The 17,367-nt window shown below is 38.8% G+C and overlaps 3 protein-coding genes across 6 annotated transcripts in view; 1 reads left to right on the forward strand and 2 right to left on the reverse strand.

Moving 5' to 3' along the window:
- LOC127421092 (antigen peptide transporter 2-like) overlaps nucleotides 1-9,234 on the reverse strand; it is a 30,515-nt gene extending 21,281 nt beyond the window's left edge. Inside the window, exons 1-12 of one of the 4 annotated variants that reach the window (XM_051663851.1) lie at nucleotides 9,097-9,234; nucleotides 8,497-8,636; nucleotides 8,289-8,403; nucleotides 8,057-8,187; nucleotides 7,649-7,854; nucleotides 6,528-6,725; nucleotides 5,177-5,305; nucleotides 2,728-2,913; nucleotides 2,286-2,459; nucleotides 2,013-2,172; nucleotides 1,670-1,806; nucleotides 69-817 (exon numbers count right to left, since the gene is read on the reverse strand). In XM_051663851.1, the coding sequence (XP_051519811.1) occupies nucleotides 605-817; nucleotides 1,670-1,806; nucleotides 2,013-2,172; nucleotides 2,286-2,459; nucleotides 2,728-2,913; nucleotides 5,177-5,305; nucleotides 6,528-6,725; nucleotides 7,649-7,854; nucleotides 8,057-8,187; nucleotides 8,289-8,403; nucleotides 8,497-8,611 (1,764 nt within the window). In that variant the 5' untranslated portion in view covers nucleotides 8,612-8,636; nucleotides 9,097-9,234 and the 3' untranslated portion in view covers nucleotides 69-604. Of the gene's footprint in view, nucleotides 1-68; nucleotides 818-1,669; nucleotides 1,807-2,012; nucleotides 2,173-2,285; nucleotides 2,460-2,727; nucleotides 2,914-5,176; nucleotides 5,306-6,527; nucleotides 6,726-7,648; nucleotides 7,855-8,056; nucleotides 8,188-8,288; nucleotides 8,404-8,496; nucleotides 8,637-9,096 lie in introns of those variants that run through there. The other 3 variants (XM_051663852.1, XM_051663853.1, XM_051663854.1) reach the window with 3 other exon arrangements.
- Nucleotides 1-17,367, forward strand: part of LOC127421083 (antigen peptide transporter 2-like) — a 214,152-nt gene that overhangs the window by 117,505 nt on the left and 79,280 nt on the right. The gene's annotated exons all lie outside the window — the stretch shown is intronic.
- Nucleotides 10,788-17,195, reverse strand: LOC127421102 (proteasome subunit beta type-8-like). Its single transcript, XM_051663869.1, has 6 exons — nucleotides 16,977-17,195; nucleotides 16,683-16,827; nucleotides 16,465-16,576; nucleotides 12,678-12,807; nucleotides 11,200-11,404; nucleotides 10,788-11,039 (listed from the first exon to the last, which is right to left on the reverse strand). The coding sequence occupies exons 1-6, from the start codon at nucleotides 17,124-17,126 to the stop codon at nucleotides 10,951-10,953; spliced, it is 831 nt and encodes a 276-aa protein (XP_051519829.1). The 5' UTR covers nucleotides 17,127-17,195; the 3' UTR covers nucleotides 10,788-10,950.

Here is a 17,367-nt window from a genome sequence, read left to right on the forward strand (position 1 = left end):
CATATCTTTAATATTTGCAACTTGTAATGATTGTAATGATCTACAAATACTTTTTCTACAAACACAGACTCATCTCTGTGAAATGGTTTCAAATATTTATTTAAAATTCTGATAGAACTTAAGAAGAAAAAGTGAGCAAATATGAAATGGAATATACAGGAATATACTCCAAATATGCTCAAATGTGCTTATGCAATGTGTTTTATAAACATATTTTATTCACAGGGAAAAAGTGAAGCAAGACAGTTATTTGTCCAATTGCTAAGGGCCCCCAAACAGAAAAAGCAAAACAATAAAATTGGCTCTATCAGGCCAGTTTAATAAAATACAGATCACATGATTCAGTACAAAAGTAGCACAGTTGTAATTTTTTTTTTAGTTTTTTTAAAGAAAAGCTTTGTAGGGAGGTTAACCAGTACGAGATATCTCCACTCTGACAGCCTGATGAAGACACAAGAAGTCGAGCCATTGCATTTTCTTGAATACAATTTTGGGGCAATAATATCAGTGAGTGGAACTTTACACTCTTTTCCATGTTAGTTGCAGTGTGTCTTACACCTTCACCCTACTTGGCTTGCATGTGTGAACGTTTCTTATATATATGTTAACCAATGGTTTCAATGTTGTCTTCGTTAAAACGTCGCTCTCTTAATTTGTAATAGATTCCTTTTCTCTCCATCAGCTCCATGTGGGTGCCTCGCTCAGATACAGAGCCTTTATCAATCACAATTATTTGATCTGCATTCTCAATGGTCTTCAGCCTGTGAGCCACAATCAGTTTTGTTTGGGTGGTGAAACATGCCAGGGTGTTTTGAATCTGATGGGTGATAACAAAACAAACAAACAAGATTTTTGGCTGCATATTTGGCCAAATTAAAGTCTTATGATTAGGGCAGTCAATCAATTTAAAAAAAAATTATCAATTTTTTTTACGGTATGCCGATTAATTATTAACAATTAAATATTTGCTGAGAAAGCTCTTCAGATAACAATAATTCAATATATGATTAAATAATTATAAATATAATTAAAATGCATTACATTATTGTGACAGACGAGTAAAGCATTGATCAGACAATACAAAAAGTGGCTTTAGAATGCAATATATTGTTTATTTCTAAATGACTGAACATAAGCCTATCACTGGCTTAAAGTCCACAGCAATCCATTCGCAACTGAACTAGTCAATCTGTCCAATATAGGTTTATAATAAGGGCTATACTAAGGACGCGTCAATGTACACATGCGTCAGACGGACACTTTTGGATCGTCTCACTTTGGTTGTGTCGTGCCATAAACAGCTTTTATAGGTTGCTGTGTCTAGTTAAATGTAGTTTGAAACTTTCGAACTAAAATTCGAGATCCCTGCATTCGGAATTGTGCCACATCCAGCTGTGTTTGAATGCAAGAACGCGTTCTCATCTTGTGCTGTCGCTAGTGTCAAGCACGGCTGAGTGTGGTTTGTTCTCTAAAAAGCTGCGCGTTGCCAATACAGCTGAAGTTTCGCTTACTGCCCCCTGCTGAATTGGTACTTTAAGCTTGAATTGCTCCGATGGTTGCAATATTCCTTTTAAAATTTTATTTTTGTATATAATTAATCACACTGAATTAATGTGTTAAATCAACAGCCCTACTAATGATGTATTTTTAGATTTATGTAGATACGTACCATCTTTTCGCTCTCAGTGTCAAGGCTGCTTGTAACTTCATCGAGTATGAGAATCTGGGGTTGTCTGATCAGAGCTCTGGCAATAGCAATGCGCTGCTTCTGACCCACCGAGAGAAGACCACCACGCTCTCCAACATCTGACACAGACAGAAAAAGACAAAGGTTTCAGCATAGAGGAGACCGGGGCTAGTTGTCACACTTTACAGTTTTGAGTCAAAAGCCCAATTACACTGATGTTTGTTTTCTCTATCACAATGAATTGTATCTTTATTCATTAGCAATAATGGTGGGGGAAAAAAAAGATTTTGACTTCAAGGTATTTGACTATACAGAAATTCATTACATGTGTCATAGCCATCTTTCAGAGAGTAAATGAAGCTGTTAATATCAGCCTGTTTTCCTGCAGTCTGAAGCATATCTTCCGAATAACTGTCGAGTCCATAGGTGATGTTGGCCTCAATAGAGCAAGCAAAGAGCTCTGGTTCTTGGCTCACAACAGCTACCTGTGTTGGAAACATGAATTCTTCACAGATCTTCCTAGTTCATTTAGATATGGATCAAGCATTGTAAATATAAATGTATATGCAGCATTTAGAGCAAGTAGATCTGTTATTACCATTCGGTGAAAGTACTTGTGATCATATTCCTTTAGTGGCCTTCCATCAAGGAGGATGTCACCAGACTGTGGCTCAAAAAGATGCTTTAATAGGGCAACACACGTGCTTTTTCCTCCACCTGAGACACCCACTAGTGCAGTAACTGACCCTGGTTTCATTTCAAATGAGACATTCTACAGAGATATGAGAGATTTCAAGTATAGTCTCAGTTTTTAACCTAATCCAGGGAAGGAACTGCAGTGTTAAAAACACATTCAAGCAGTTTAATACATTTATCTATATACTATCATATATAGGTTTATCAATAATAAAAATAAAAAAAAATCTTCTTCAAAATTAATTTACTTATTTATTTTATTATAAGCTAACTGCTTTGTATGGAAATTGAACACAAAACTATCATAAATAGTTAAAGGTTTTCATAAAATTGTATCAATCTACCTCCAGTACTTTCTGGTCCGGGGATGATGAATAAGAGAAGCTAATGTTCTTAAACATCACATGTCCCTTGAGCTGGTCTGGTGCAAGATCACCACATCTGATAGAGGGTTTGTGGTCCATATACTCAAAGACTTTCCTGGCTGACTCTAGGGACTCTATAAGGTCTATATGTAGTTCAACTAAGGTCTGGAATAAAGAAAATACAGTTGTAAAACTTTTTTCTTCTCTTTCACCATTCCCTACTTTGTCTGTATAAGCAGTGAAAAAAATTAACCCTACTGATGTGCTATCCTAAATCAAACAAATCAAAGCAGAAATGATTTAAAGATCCCTTAAAGTACAACACAACAAACTATCAGGGTTGGGCTGTTACGGAATAGTAACGGCATAACGTATTCAGAATGCAAAAATTAAGTAACTGTATTCAGCCCCCGTTAAATTTTCAAGCACCTGTATTCAGAATACAGTTACAGTACTTTATAAAATTTTGTTAGAATACTTTTAGAATACTTCTCTCATTGTGACCACAAAATAAGGAAGAAGAAAATTCTTGACAATCAAATTGAGAAACTTTATTGTTTATCTGATGAGTTTTTCTGAACAGTGCAGATGCGAGCTGCACACTCTCTCGCACTCTCTTCCTCAGATCATCAGCAGCGCATGACTGCAGCATTGTCAGTGTTTCATACCAAATGGGGCTCAAATGAAAACACAGCTGCGGGTTAAAAACATAGAATAGTGGGTTGCGTTTTTGGGATACTTTAAAAATGGACCGAGGTCACCAAAAGGTTTGATGCCAGGCACTAAAGAATGAAAATACAAATCTTATTCATGTATAATGATTGCCGGATTAAATATCTGGCAACCGCACAGCACACTGTCTAACAATCAGCACGCTGTCAGCTGTGCAGCAGTATCAATACATTCGGCAACATTTTTCCCACAAATATAACATTTGCGTGTATTATACATTGTTTCCCATGATTGTTGCTGTATAAATCCATTTAAAAATGGGGTAAAGGCAGACGGCTTTGGATAAGCATTGGTGAGTCGTATCCACATCAGAAACTTGCAGAATGAATAATTGTTGAGAAATAGCAGTTATTAACAACAATAATATAAATGGGTAAAATATGGTAGAAAAGTACGGAAAGATTGAAAAAGGGGAAAAGGACTTGAAGTAGATCAAACTCGTCCAAACGACAACAGAAAAACCTCATGTAAATAACTACTGTAAAATTTGGGAGGCTAGAGCAGTGTGACACACAAGGGCATAGATTTGTATTGAACATTGGGGGGGGTGCAGTGTGTAGCATTTACATGTTTCCATTGATCATGGTATAAATATGAGGGGGGGGGGTTGATTAGTTAAATGTGGCGGTATAGCACTCAGATAAGATAATAATGACATATCACTTGTAATTCTTCCAAATGTGCTTTGCCTTTATAAATATGTTTTCTGAAAGTATTCTAAAAGTATTCTGAAAACATTCCTTTTTATTGGCTGTATTCACAATACTTAACTGAATACATTTTTGAAAGATCATTCAGTAGTCAGCTCAGAATACTTTCTCAAAGTAATCCACCCAACCCTGCAAACTATTGAAAAACAGAAACTGTGAAAAATCCATTTAATTACAACAAGAAAGCAGATCACCAAACCCTCCCAACCCTCTGTTGTAAAGAAAGTGTTTATTTCATGGAAGTTAAGCCACTGCCTACTGATAAGACTTGGCGAATAGTGATATGTGTAATTTTTGCATCAATAGAATGCAACAGTGCCCACCCACTTTTTCAGCCATCTTGGTTCCAGAAGTATTTTTTCCAGTCATTTTATTCAATAGTGATTTCATTATGTACTTAATAAAAGAGTTCTAAGCCATGAACCAAACCAACCAGCTCCGAGGTAAATCACAAGATTAAAAATTTTGAAAATAGGACAAAATGACTGTGTACAAGACTGTGTACTTAACGCCTTTAATGAGGGAATGAACTACAATCCCTTGAAGCATTGCAAATGACATAATCAAATTAGAAAACATAAATTTATAAAATTGTTGACTTAAATGTTTTGATTATAAGTATTGAAACAGGGTATTTCAAGTTTACACAAAAATATTGAGATACTGTATATACAAATATATTAGTAGTCTGAGATTATAAGGAGACTGATTTGATTGCGTCATTAGCAGTGCATCATGGAAGTGGGCGGTCACTGCTGAGCCATTTTGCTGCGGTTTGTTTTTTGCAACTCTCTGATTGGTGGTTTGTTTCCCTTCAGGACCATGGACAATGTAGTTTTAAAATAGCGCAGGCTGGCATCAACAGAAGCATATACCATTAATTAACAATTAACCTTTGTTCCTTTTCATTTTAACTGTTCCCTTAACACTGATATATTCCCACACATTTAAGGACAATGTTTTCTGATGTGAAAAATGTTTCTCACTTGAACATGGCCTCCAATTTCCATTTGGTATAGTATGAAGGACACAAGATTTCCAGCTGTCATTTGCCTGGATTTGATCATTTGCTGCCCATACCACAAGATCAACACTCGCATACCTAACTGAAAAAACTGAAAAGAAATAGTTACAAAAAATTTATTCTTTCTTTTTTTTTTTACTTAATTCAGTTGGAATACAATTTCTTTACTTTGTTCACATATGGTATCTGAAAACACAAAAAACTATTACTTTGCTTTTTTTGTTTTGTTTTTTCACTTTGTTACACTTGTGTTCCCAGTCAAAAATCACCGGTCATTGGAAATTAATGGATTACACTACAAAATACATAAATATTAAGTGTTCAGGAGCATCCATATCCTTAAGATGAGCACATATGTGGATGTGAGTTTGCACACACAAAGTCCTTGTACGTGCACACGCACAACACACACACACACACACACACACACAATGTTTAGCACCCTTTTGTGCATTGTCTTACCATGTACAATCTCTCAATTATTTCAAGATCTACTTATCATATTATGTTATGTTTGGGCTCATTTGAATTGGGATTTGCTGTAAGTTACGATACGTCATTGTCTATGTTATTTTTATGTTTCGGAAAGTAATAAAGAAAAATGTGACAAATAGAAACTTCTGTTTATTATATTTATGTGTGTCTGTGGGAATTTCATACACTAATACTCACTGCGGTTTGGCCTCTGAATGAAACAAATTTGCTCATTGCATTCTATTAATTGAGACCTTTCCAACAATATATAACACATGGCTATATTATCTTTTTTACGGTTTTACCAACTTTGAATATAATTGTTGTTATTACAAATTTTCAAATGATAAGAATGAAACAGTTCTTATTTCTCAGCATTTAAAAGAATTGGTAGGATCAGCTATATGTATTGTAAAGTCCAGATTCTAAGCTTTAAAATGACACCTATTTTGTCAAGCCAGTGGTTATTAATTTATTATATAATTATTATTTATTTCTGTTTGTTTTCCGCAGGGAGTGCCCCCTACAGGCCCAGTATAAGCTCAGCTAAATTAATCCTTCTTTCAATAAAAATATATATATATTTTAATAGTTTGTTCAAAAAGTTCAAAACCAGTCATAATTACTAAAAAAAGTTGATAAAATTATCTAATTCGATATCTTGTGATAATATATGCAATATGAGAGATTTATAAACAATCTTAAAGGGCCGGTCATTTTTGACTGGGAACACAAAATGTGTTCACAAAATGAACACAGCACAAAAAATATGAGATTTTACAAGGATTTCAATCATTTACTATTATTATATTGCAAATGTAACCTCATGATACTGTTACCCTCATGAACAGCAAATAAGTGGCTCTGACACTGTCTCTTTGAATTTTAAAATGGTGTGTTTCCTCCAGACTGGCGTTATACATCCTCTGCTCCACCATCTCAGCCCCATGGCTCCTGACAGCTCTGATATGATAAATGCTTTCTCCAGCAACTTGGTTACTCTTCACTATGGACTGTTTCACTGAACTGACAAGTCCCTGTTATGTTTCAAACACACAAAAAAAGGAAAGCTCAGTATTCAGTTCTATGTCTGTGATTTCCATGAAAGTAATTGTGATGAGGAGGAGGGCGTGGCTGGGCGTGAGGATGCACCAGAGCATCAGGAGGAAACCCACACCACCACAGAGAGAACATTCAAACTCATGGACAAAATTCCAGACATTAACCCAGGGATTTTTTGCTGTGAGGCTCAAGTGCAAACTACTGGGCCACCGTGCTGCCAAAACCTGGCATATCTTCTGGAATAGTCAGCCTGCCATTGAGCAAATTTGATATGGTGGATATGTTTTTAAGTAAACATAGCTGTTTAAACTTCAATCATGCTTTGAAGAACAATATCTTGCTTTGTTTATACCTTTCAAGTCCATTTAAGGCACGTCCAGACTTGGCGGCCATATTTTTAACAAATCCAGGCAGATATTTTCTACTGAATGGGGAAAGACCCAAACCTCTAAAACAATTGGTCACTATTACGATCAAATAACATATGTCAAATCAGCAATAAAATTTGACAACAATTCTATCATTAATTGTTTTTCTTTACCTCAAAAACAATCACTATTCTTTCAAGGTAGTCCAGCTTATGTGCATGTGCACTCTTGAGTAAACTGACTAGTTTCAATCAAAAAGATGACTGACTCTTTTAGCTGTAAGATGCAACTTCCGTTACTACAGATGCCACGTTAAGAGTTACAATGTCTTCCATTTATATGTATACTAGTGTCCCGTCTCAACCTATAATATCTCTGGTTTATCAAGCTTATCGAGCTAACCAAGTAAGCCATATTTAAAGAAGGTGACCCCTGTCTTTGTTTATTAAATGTGGCATTACATTTTCAGTTTTGTCTGCCTCTACATCTATACTACCAGGTGCATTTCAGTGTATTCAGTAATCACTCACCTGATAGTACTTGTTGTATATTTTCTCAGCAGTGATAGTAATTGGTGACTCAAGAGCAGTGATCAAAGCCAAAGGCCAGCAGAGCTGAATCATGAACCAGTAGATACCAAGAGTCATAACAAAACTACGCAGGAGAATGTTGACGTTTGCAGCAAGGGACCGACTCATCAGAGAGGCATCGCTAGACAAACATGTGGTGATATCCCCTGCACACAGACAGTATAAAATATACAAAATAGAGCTTGCCCTGAATAAATTAAAAGATTTTTATATTGATGAATTTGAACATTTAAGTATGTGCAACAATGCAGCTTTTTTTCCCCTCCATACAGTCTCGACATTATACCCAAAAAAGTGTGTTATTGCTTTGGACCTACAAATGCATGACTCCCTGAGATGTAGCCTGACCTTTTGAAGTTCCTTCAAAGAATGCAACATCTTGCTTGACGAAACACCTAAAGAGATGTTGCCGGACTCTTTTCGTAAGCCTGGATATTGTGAGCATGAATAATCCACCTCGACATCCAGCTGAGAAGGAACTGAAAGAAACTGCATGTTTTAATGCACATTCTGCCCAATAAGCAACTGCCCTTATAATCAGTTAAATCAATCCAGTCAGGTAAATGGAGATCAAACTCACCTTCCAAAAGAAGTAAGTCCCATGAGGAAAATTGCACTTGCAAATGCATTGCTATCGAATTTATAATTCAAAGAGTCAATCATTTGACCAGTAAAGGAAGGCATGAGCATATCACCTGAAATTATAAGAACAGATAACCTACTGGATAAAGTCACAGTGAAGCAACAGAGGAGCTGTTAAAACAATAGCAGAAACTCTGAATTCTCACCAATAACAGCTGCCACAAGGAATGTGAAAGCCCCACATATTGGTACCACGTCAGGTCTGGACATAGACAGAAGTCTGAAGAGTATTGACAGTGGTCTGCGATCCACCGCCTGCATTATGTGTCTCAGTCGTAAAGTCCTTCTAGACATAAATTAATGTAATTATTTAAAATGCGTTGCCCACATATAATATTAAAATGATAAAATACGTCCAGTTTGCAGCAGAAGCCTTGGGGGCTGTTCACTCCGAAGGCGTTTTACGCTAAAAAAAAAAAAAAAAAAAAAAAAAAAAAGAAAATACCTAGACGCAGCGCAATGAATGTGTTACGAGACGCGTTTTTTTAACAGCGTAAGTTTTCTAACTTTAAACGCGGCCGTCCTAAAGAAACGGCGAGACATGGCGCAACGGTCAAAGACATCCATTGATCCGAGACAGACTGAAAAACGTATTCGGTGTGAACGACCCCTTATAGTCTTTGTCGAAGACGTACAGGCTCTGCTACTAAATAAACGCGAATGATTTGTTCGACCAGCGAAACGTCATACTAGACGAAAAAGACTTTGACAAAGTTACGAATTACTACAATAATTCGTCACATTACCACTTTCCACGTTGCGTTCGTCAGTCAGTCCCAGTGTTGTAATTAGATTTGCACGATCTCCCCTTGCCGTAGAGGCTACCGGCGTTGCGAATGTTGAACCGTGTGTTATGGAATAGCCCGTTAACTTTCAGTTTCTGTTTGCTGCTCAGATGAGATACAATTGAGATCTCTAGTGAAGAGTGAACAAATGTGAATCAATAAGTAACAGCCTACTCTGCTGGGGGAAAAAAGAAGTTTAAACCAGCCAATTGTATGTTGATCTTAGCTGGTCACCAGTTGGTCACTGGTCAGCTGGGAGACCATTCTAAACCAGCTAATCAGCTAGTTTGTTGGTCTTAGCTGGTTTCAGATGTTCTTTTGTTATTTAGGCTGGTTTCCCTTTTTTGACAAGCTGAAAAGTGCAACAAATAAATAAAACAACAGAAAGGTGTGTGTGTGGGCCGATTGGGATATACCTACCTCAGGTTTGGAGTTTCTACTAATCTGGTTTGTCACTTAAGGGAGACATCCAAAATGAGCAGGTGGCCACCAGGACCGAAAAACTAGTAGAAGACAAAACCTATTTTGTACAGGATTTACAATCTCAGAAACAAGACTCGGATCAGCGTGGCCGCTGCCTCCAAGCTTCTAGCCAACATGATGGCTGAGTATCGTGGCATGGGCCTCTCCATGGGTACCATGGTCTGTGGCTGGGATCAAAGAGTAAGAGTTATTGTAATTTTAATTATTCTTTAAAAGGAAAAGCTCTTAAAAAGTATGTCAAATTAGTTCTGTAAAATGTATGCATATAATAAATTGTGCAGAATATACTTTAATCTCTGATTCCTTTTGAGGCTGCAAGGAATGTAAACCTATTTAAAGACTAGATGCTGAACTTTGAGAAACCCATTTACACTGACGTAGGTGCAACAATCAAATAAGTTCTGAACCTTCTGACTAAAAACAGCTTACTATGGTTAATAACATGCTGTTGTCTCCAAATTTGGCACATCTGTAAGAGTGTGTCTATTTGCATTTGCTCTTATCAAAAACAACAGACTTCATCGGATGAAATAGATTGTTGATGTAAACACCAAGTGAATAAAGAACACATAAAATAATTTTAAAGGCAAACAATTAGGCCATTGGAAACTGATGACTTTTTATGTCTATGTAAGAGGCCCTAACATGATTTGCAAGATACAGATACACTGTAGTCTATAATAAAGCACAATTTAACAGAACAATACATAGTTATTGAAACTTGAGCTAGTGCAACAAATGCAGTTGCTCAAAAGCCAGTGCTTTGGTTCCAAATACCACATCTAAGAGTCTAAGTATCTTGCTTAAGAGCGTAATGGTCACCGATGATGCCCAAAACTCTCAGACAAACTTTGGCTTGCCAGTCCAAACTGTCAACCACTAAGCTGCGGTACATTTACACAAATGTGTTCATTGTTGTGGACTTATTTTGGTGATGAATTCAATGCTATTATGAGGAAAAGTGAAAAAAGTGTAAGAATTATATAATCTGAAATTATGTGAAAGCCCACTCTCATGATGTCTAGAGTAACGAAGTTTGCCCATGAAAGTTTGTGTAAGAAACAACATGTTTCTGTTTTTCAAATCAAAATTTAGCAAAAAAAAAATAAAAATAAATAAAAGACATTCATTATGCATACATTCTAAAATGTAAAAATGCAAAGTTTGGACAATTGTTTTAGCAATGATTTATTCCATATCACATGCACATACAGTATGGCATTGTAATGCATTGTGTTACTGATAAATACACATCTGCACTACTGGAATCTCAAGTTTAAAAATGTTGCTTGAGCTAAAAACATTCAATGACATCGCTGGCCAATATGCCTATTACTTCCGCTCAGAAGCATATTTATAATGAAGATCCCCAACATCATTCTGGGAAACCTTGATCCAGCCATCTCTTTGCATATGGTACACTGGAAAGATGCAAGCAAAACAAAGTACAGAGTTAAGATTTTCACCGTGCAATGAGGACAAGAGGACCACAATTTTAGATAACAAACATTTTAACTGCAAATATCAAAAATCAACTCATGCTGTTGTTACTTGTAAAGCTATGTTTAATAAGAAACTTACTGTTGACAACCCCTCCGGAATAGGCATCACGGTGAGTGGCATGATAAATGGCTCTTTCTGCCAAGTCGTAAGCCTCGGGTACACTCAGGTCCCATCGATGACCAGAGTCCATCACACCATATGCATAGCTACTCCCTGAGCCTGTGGAGAACATGTCTCCTGGTAACCTTGTGCCACTGCTGCTGACATAAAACAGACCAGGGCCCTATAAAAGAGAGAAAAACACAAATGCAGATAAAGAAGAAGCAGTATTACTGGTAGGTACTTTAAATGGTGGTTTAGATAGGATTAGGATCACTCTATTCCCCTTTTTTCTTTATTGAATGAATGAATATACAGTGTAATTTTTAACAGACTAATTATAATTTATAATTATATTTATTTATCACACATTATACATTTGCACATATACAGTGAAATTATTTTTTTCACATATATATTCAACAAATATATTAAAATTATTATTAAAGGGATAGTTCACAAAAATATGAAAATTCTCTCATCATTTACTCACCCTCATGCCATCCCATATGTGGATGACTTTTTTTCTTCAACAGAACACAGACAAAGATTTGTCAATGCAACTGAATGGTGATCAGACCTTTGTAGCTCCAAACATCACATAAAAGAAACATAAAAGAAATCAATACAACTCCAGTAGTTAAATCCATATCTTCAGAAGTGATATAATAGGTGTGGGTGAGAAACAGAACAATATTTAAGTCCTTTTTTACTCTAAATCTCCATTTCATAATCTGAAAGTGAAAGTTAAAGTGGAGATTTAGGGTAAATAAAGGACTTAAATATTGTTCTGTTTTTCACCCACACCTATTATATTGCTTCTGAAGATATGGATTTAACCACTGGAGTCATATGGATTACTTTTATGTTTCTTATTTATGTGATTTTTGTGAATAACCAGTGAATCATCATTTACTTGCGTTGTACGGACCTACAGAGCTGAAATGTTCTTCTAAAAATCTTAATTGGTTTTCTGCTGAAGAAAGAAAGTCATCCACATCTGGGATGGCATGAGGGTGAGTAAATTATGAGAGAATTTTCATTTAAGCGTCATTTAAATAATTTATGGTATAATGGACCAACAGGCTTTTTATTCCAAAAATTAATACAGAAAGGATTGTCTGGTCTGAGGATATATTCAAATAGTGTGGAGGAGGGTTGGCAAATGCTATCCATTCAATACAATGGTTCACTGGATCTCTTAGATTTAGATTTAGCAAGATGGATACAATCCAAATACATTTAATCAACTGAACTGATTTAGACATGCATACCGACACACAAACTGATGAGGTGGTGAACAAAGAGAGAAAGTAAACTTTGATCTTGTCTATTCAGTGGAGTAGATGGGAGGCAGAAATGGCAATATGAGCTTAAGACTCAAAAGTAACGAATTAATGGAAGTGTGATGCAAAAAAAGGGAATTTAAATATTTAAAAAATTACAATAACTCTTACTCTTTGATCCCAGCCACAGACCATGGTACCCATGGAGAGGCCCATGCCACGATACTCAGCCATCATGTTGGCTAGAAGCTTGGAGGCAGCAGCCACGCTGATCCGAGTCTTGTTTCTGAGCTTGTAAATCCTGTACAAAATAGTTTTTGTTTTCTACTAGTTTTTCTAAATCCTGGTCCTGGTGGCCACCTGCACATTTTGGATGTCTCCCTTAAGTGACAAACCAGATTCTGATGATTAGTAGAAACTCCAAGACCTGAGGTACATATATCCCAATCAGCCAATAGTCCCCTTCAAAGTGGACTTCCCAAGGTTTTCAGCCATCTAAACACGTTAATTTATTTGCTCAAATTTATTACGTCTTCTTACTCGAAACTCACAATCTGCGCGATTCAAGCGTTGACATCGTAGGGTATTCCAAATGAACAAAATTCTCAAGTGAACTAAGCTTCCAACAGAAATCCCCTGCTCAGTATGTACAGAGCAGTGAACACTGTGTAGAGATCCTAGGAATCAGAACACAGCTCTTAAATGTGTGTCAGATAAGGGAAACATCCAAAATGTGCAGTGCTGGGGATTTAAAAACACTGTTCTAGTACACAAAGTAACAATAACAAAGGATTGTTTAAAATATAATTCCATACTTTAACGTCTACATCGTGCCTGGTGCATTAGAAACATATAGTTATATTTGTTTTGAACAGATCAATAGTTAAGTCCTTTTTCACTATTAATTCCCCTCCCTGCCCAGTAGGTGGTGATATGCATGAAGAATGTGAATTTCCAAAAACAAAAGAAGAAGAAAGGTAGTGAATGAGAGACAGGTCCCAAGAGCAGAGGAAACAGTTCAATGAGTTTATTAATCAACACAAAAGTCTTTTCAGACTGTCAGACAAAAACTCAACCTGGCAAGGTGACAGTGCCGTGACATCACCGTAGGGCATATGGGGGTAACCTGCGCACTGCGGTAACCCACCACCTGACCCACACAAAGCATGTACACAAAACACAAGACAGAGAGGGGACGATGATGCCATGGTCCTCGTCAGGCAAAACCCAACCTGACCGGTTGAGAGGACCATGACACCAACAGAGAGCGCATGGCGGTAACATGCGCACGCTCACACAAAGGGGGTACACAAAACACTGAGGCAGGCCGATACTACCATGGTCCCATCAGGCAGAATCCCAACCTGACAAGGTGACCGGACCGTGACAGTACCCCCCCACAAAGGGACGCCTCCTGGTGTCCCATCGAGAACACCAAACAAAAGAAAAAGACAAACAACACAAACAGTTAACAAAGAACAAGAAACACCATAGGAAGGGAGGGAAGGGAGGGAAACCAGGGAGGGGTCTGGTGGCCTGGGAGGAGGCCTCACTGTGGAGGCAAGGTCTGGTGGCCAGGGAGGAGGCCTCAGGGCAGAGGCGATACAGGACTGGGCAGTGGCCGCTAGGCAGGGTCAAGGGGGAGTGGCTCAGGGGGCGGAACCGTGGACAACACAGACATGGACGCTGATAGCAGCAGGGGAATGGCCTCCATGGCTGCAAGCACTGGCAGCTGCAAACGGGGAATGGCCTCATTGCCTGTGGCAGGCATGGGCGCTGGCTCATTTGCCGTGGCAGGCGTTGGCACTGGCTGCAGCAGGGAAACGGCCCTTGTGGCCGTGGACATAGGCAGTGGCAGGGAAACGGCCTCAATGTCCGTGGGCACTGACAGCAGCAGGGAAATGGCCTCCATTGCCGTGGACATAGGTAGTGGCAAGGAAAGGGCTCAGTGACTGTGGGTGCTGACAGCAGCAGGGAAATGGCCTCCATGGCTGTGGAAGCTGACAGCAGCAGAGAAACGTCCTCAGAGGCATCTGGCTTCTCCTCCTCCCCCGGGTGGTGATCGGTTCACCACACTGCAGCGCGACTGGGTCGAACACTCGACAGAGCTCCATGCGGAAATCCAGGAACGAGGCACAACAAGGGCATTCATTGTCCCACATGGCGGTTCCCCACTCAGCAGCCTCTCCGTTGAGGCACAAGATGATGTAAGCCACCTTTATTTTCTCAGTCAGGAAAGCAGAGGGCTGCGAAGTGAAGAACAGAGCACACTGGGACAAAAAGGTGAGACAGGATCCCTCACCTGAGAATGGAGCTGGAGGGATGATGCGTGCCTCTGGGTGCCAAGGGGTGTGGGAGCTTCTGGACCATCTCGAGCTGCGAAGCCATCACTTCCAAAGTGCGGTTAGCGGCAGAAATTTGATCTTGGTGTTGTCCAAGCAGATCATCTCGCTGCGAGAGGGCGGAGCAAAGAAATTATTTCTCTGCTGGGTCTGCGTTTGGTTTGGATCATTCTGTCAGGGTGTGTGAGAGACAGGACGCAAGAGCAGAGGAAACAGTTCAGTGAGTTTATTACTCAACACAAAAGTCTTTTTAAACTGAGTCAAGCCCAGGCAATGGTTTCCCCCGACATGCAGGCAGAGATGAGGAATCCTCCAATGATACTGGGCAGCGAAGAACAGAAGGTAACCACACTTCTGAAAATAAACAGCAACCAGCTCCAACTGCACAAGAGAGCACAGTTAACACTTCACACCAATCAGTTCCTTAATGTTTGACAGTCATTGTAAGAACAACAAACAAACAATAGCAAATATCCGAACATCAGACATGACATACAAGGGGATTTAAATAAGCGGGGAACAAACAAGAGGCAGGTGCCACTCGCAGCTGAAGGTTGTAATGATCAGCGTTACCATGGAAACAATCAGAGTTAGAGGAAACAGTTCAATGAGTTTATTAATCAACACAAAAGTCTTTTCAGATTGAATCAAGCCCAGGCAACGGTTTCCCCTGACACGCGGTCAGAGACGAGGAATCCTCCTCCAATGATACTGGTCGGCAAAGAACAGAAGGTAACCAGACTTCTGAAAATAAACAGCAGCCAGCTCCAACTTGACACCCAACAGTTCCTTAATGTTTGACAATCACTGAAACAAACAACAAACAAACAATAGCAATGATCCGAACATAGGAAATTACACACAAGGGGATTTAAATAAGTGTGGAACAAACAAGAGGTAGGTGCAACTCGCAGCTGAAGGTTGGAATGATCAGCGTTACCATGGAAACAATCAGGGTTCCCATGGAAACGTTGATTCAGCATGCCAGTGGCACCTGAAACACATAAGGGCAAAACGTAAATAGGCTTTGATGAAAACAGACAGGGAATGATGATGCCATGACCCTCGTCAGACAAAACCAACCTGACCGGCTGACAGGACCGTGTGCTCTCTCATCACCGGAGAGCCCACGGCGGTAACATGCACGGCGGGCCCAAACAACCGGACCCGTGGGCTCACACAAAGGGGGTACACTAAACACTGAGGCAGGCCAATACGGCCATGGTTCCGTCAGGCAGAACCCCAACCTGACAAGGTGACTGGACATTTATAGTAAAAAAGGAACTAAAAATTGACCTGCTTCTCACCCACACCTATCATATCACTTCTGAAGATATGGATTTAACCACTGGAGTCTTATGAATAACTTTTATGCTGCCTTTATGTCCTTTATAGAGCTTCAAAGTTCTGACCACCATTCACTTACATTGTATGGACCTACTGAGCTGAAATATTCTTCTAAAAATCTTTGTTTGTGTTTAGCAGAAGAAAGACATACACATCTGTTAATGCAAGGGGTTGAGTAAATGATGAGAGAATTTTCATTTTTGGGGGAACAATCCATTTAAAGAAAATCACAGGAGAATATGACAAAGTAGGCAAGTGCCTAGGTTTACCGGCACTCTTTGGCCAGTCTTCTCTCCCAATAACAACAGTCTGCTGCATTGCCAGACATTGTCCCCAGGAGATATGGGTTGATCTCAATGACCTTGTTGAATGTTTTAGTGTCTGTAAATAAAATGAAAAGTGCGCATTCATCAACAGAATGGGTTAACTGTTTTAAGATGAGATTGTTGTTATAATAAAAAGCATTTTAAGCCTTTTAAAACCTCACCTATGTAAGATCCAGCAGATGCTCTAGAGTCCACAGCAACCATCACTCCATGCTGAAATTTGAATGCTAAGGTGGTGGTGCCATGAAGGAATTCAATTTTTATGTCTGTCTCACCCGCTGTGAGTGGCCCGAGAAATTGTTCCGGCTGTGGAGATTTAATTAAAAATACATTTTAAAAGTATGCTAAACATGGCTGATCTGTATCTCGGAAAGAATTAATGTTAAACCGAGATTCCTTTGTTTAATTCAGACAAGTAACGAGGCGACACGAATGTACGTAGATAGACAACTTACGTCCAATCCAGTCGGAACAGCCAGTTCATTGGCGTTCAGTCCAAACAGGTAATGACTCGGACCGCAGGTGGTCTGCTCAGATCGCCAAGCCTTTGGATAAATTGCTGATTTTTTCAGCTCAGGTGTCAAGCAAACGTCCAGAAGGGCCATCGTTGAAACTGGATAGCTACCAAATTATATTCCGGAACAACACGACACCGATTGAAAATGAAACTAAAACTTAACTTTCTTGCGGGGGATGGGTGCGTTATCTATGTGAAAATTGTCTTTTTATACTTCAGTTCACTCGCTTTTATTTATTTTACAAGTAATTATTATAATAAATAAAGCATAAAATAAAATTACAAAAATAACTACTTGCTTATGCTTGTGAGGATAAAGCCATTTGTTA

Source organism: Myxocyprinus asiaticus, chromosome 30, assembly GCF_019703515.2.
Source record: "Myxocyprinus asiaticus isolate MX2 ecotype Aquarium Trade chromosome 30, UBuf_Myxa_2, whole genome shotgun sequence".
Taxonomy (NCBI): Eukaryota; Metazoa; Chordata; class Actinopteri; order Cypriniformes; family Catostomidae; genus Myxocyprinus; species Myxocyprinus asiaticus.

What these genes read in the sequence shown, in the direction of transcription:
- LOC127421102 (XM_051663869.1), bottom strand. Translation starts at nt 17,126, where the DNA reads ATGGCCCTTCTGGACGTTTGCTTGACACCTGAGCTGAAAAAATCAGCA. An exon ending in AGACTGGCCAAAGAGTGCCG is followed by an intron (nt 12,808 to 16,464) that starts GTAAACCTAGGC and finishes TATTTTGTACAG; the next exon opens with GATTTACAAGCTCAGAAACA. An exon ending in TTCCGGAGGGGTTGTCAACA is followed by an intron (nt 11,040 to 11,199) that starts GTAAGTTTCTTA and finishes GCATCTTTCCAG; the next exon opens with TGTACCATATGCAAAGAGAT.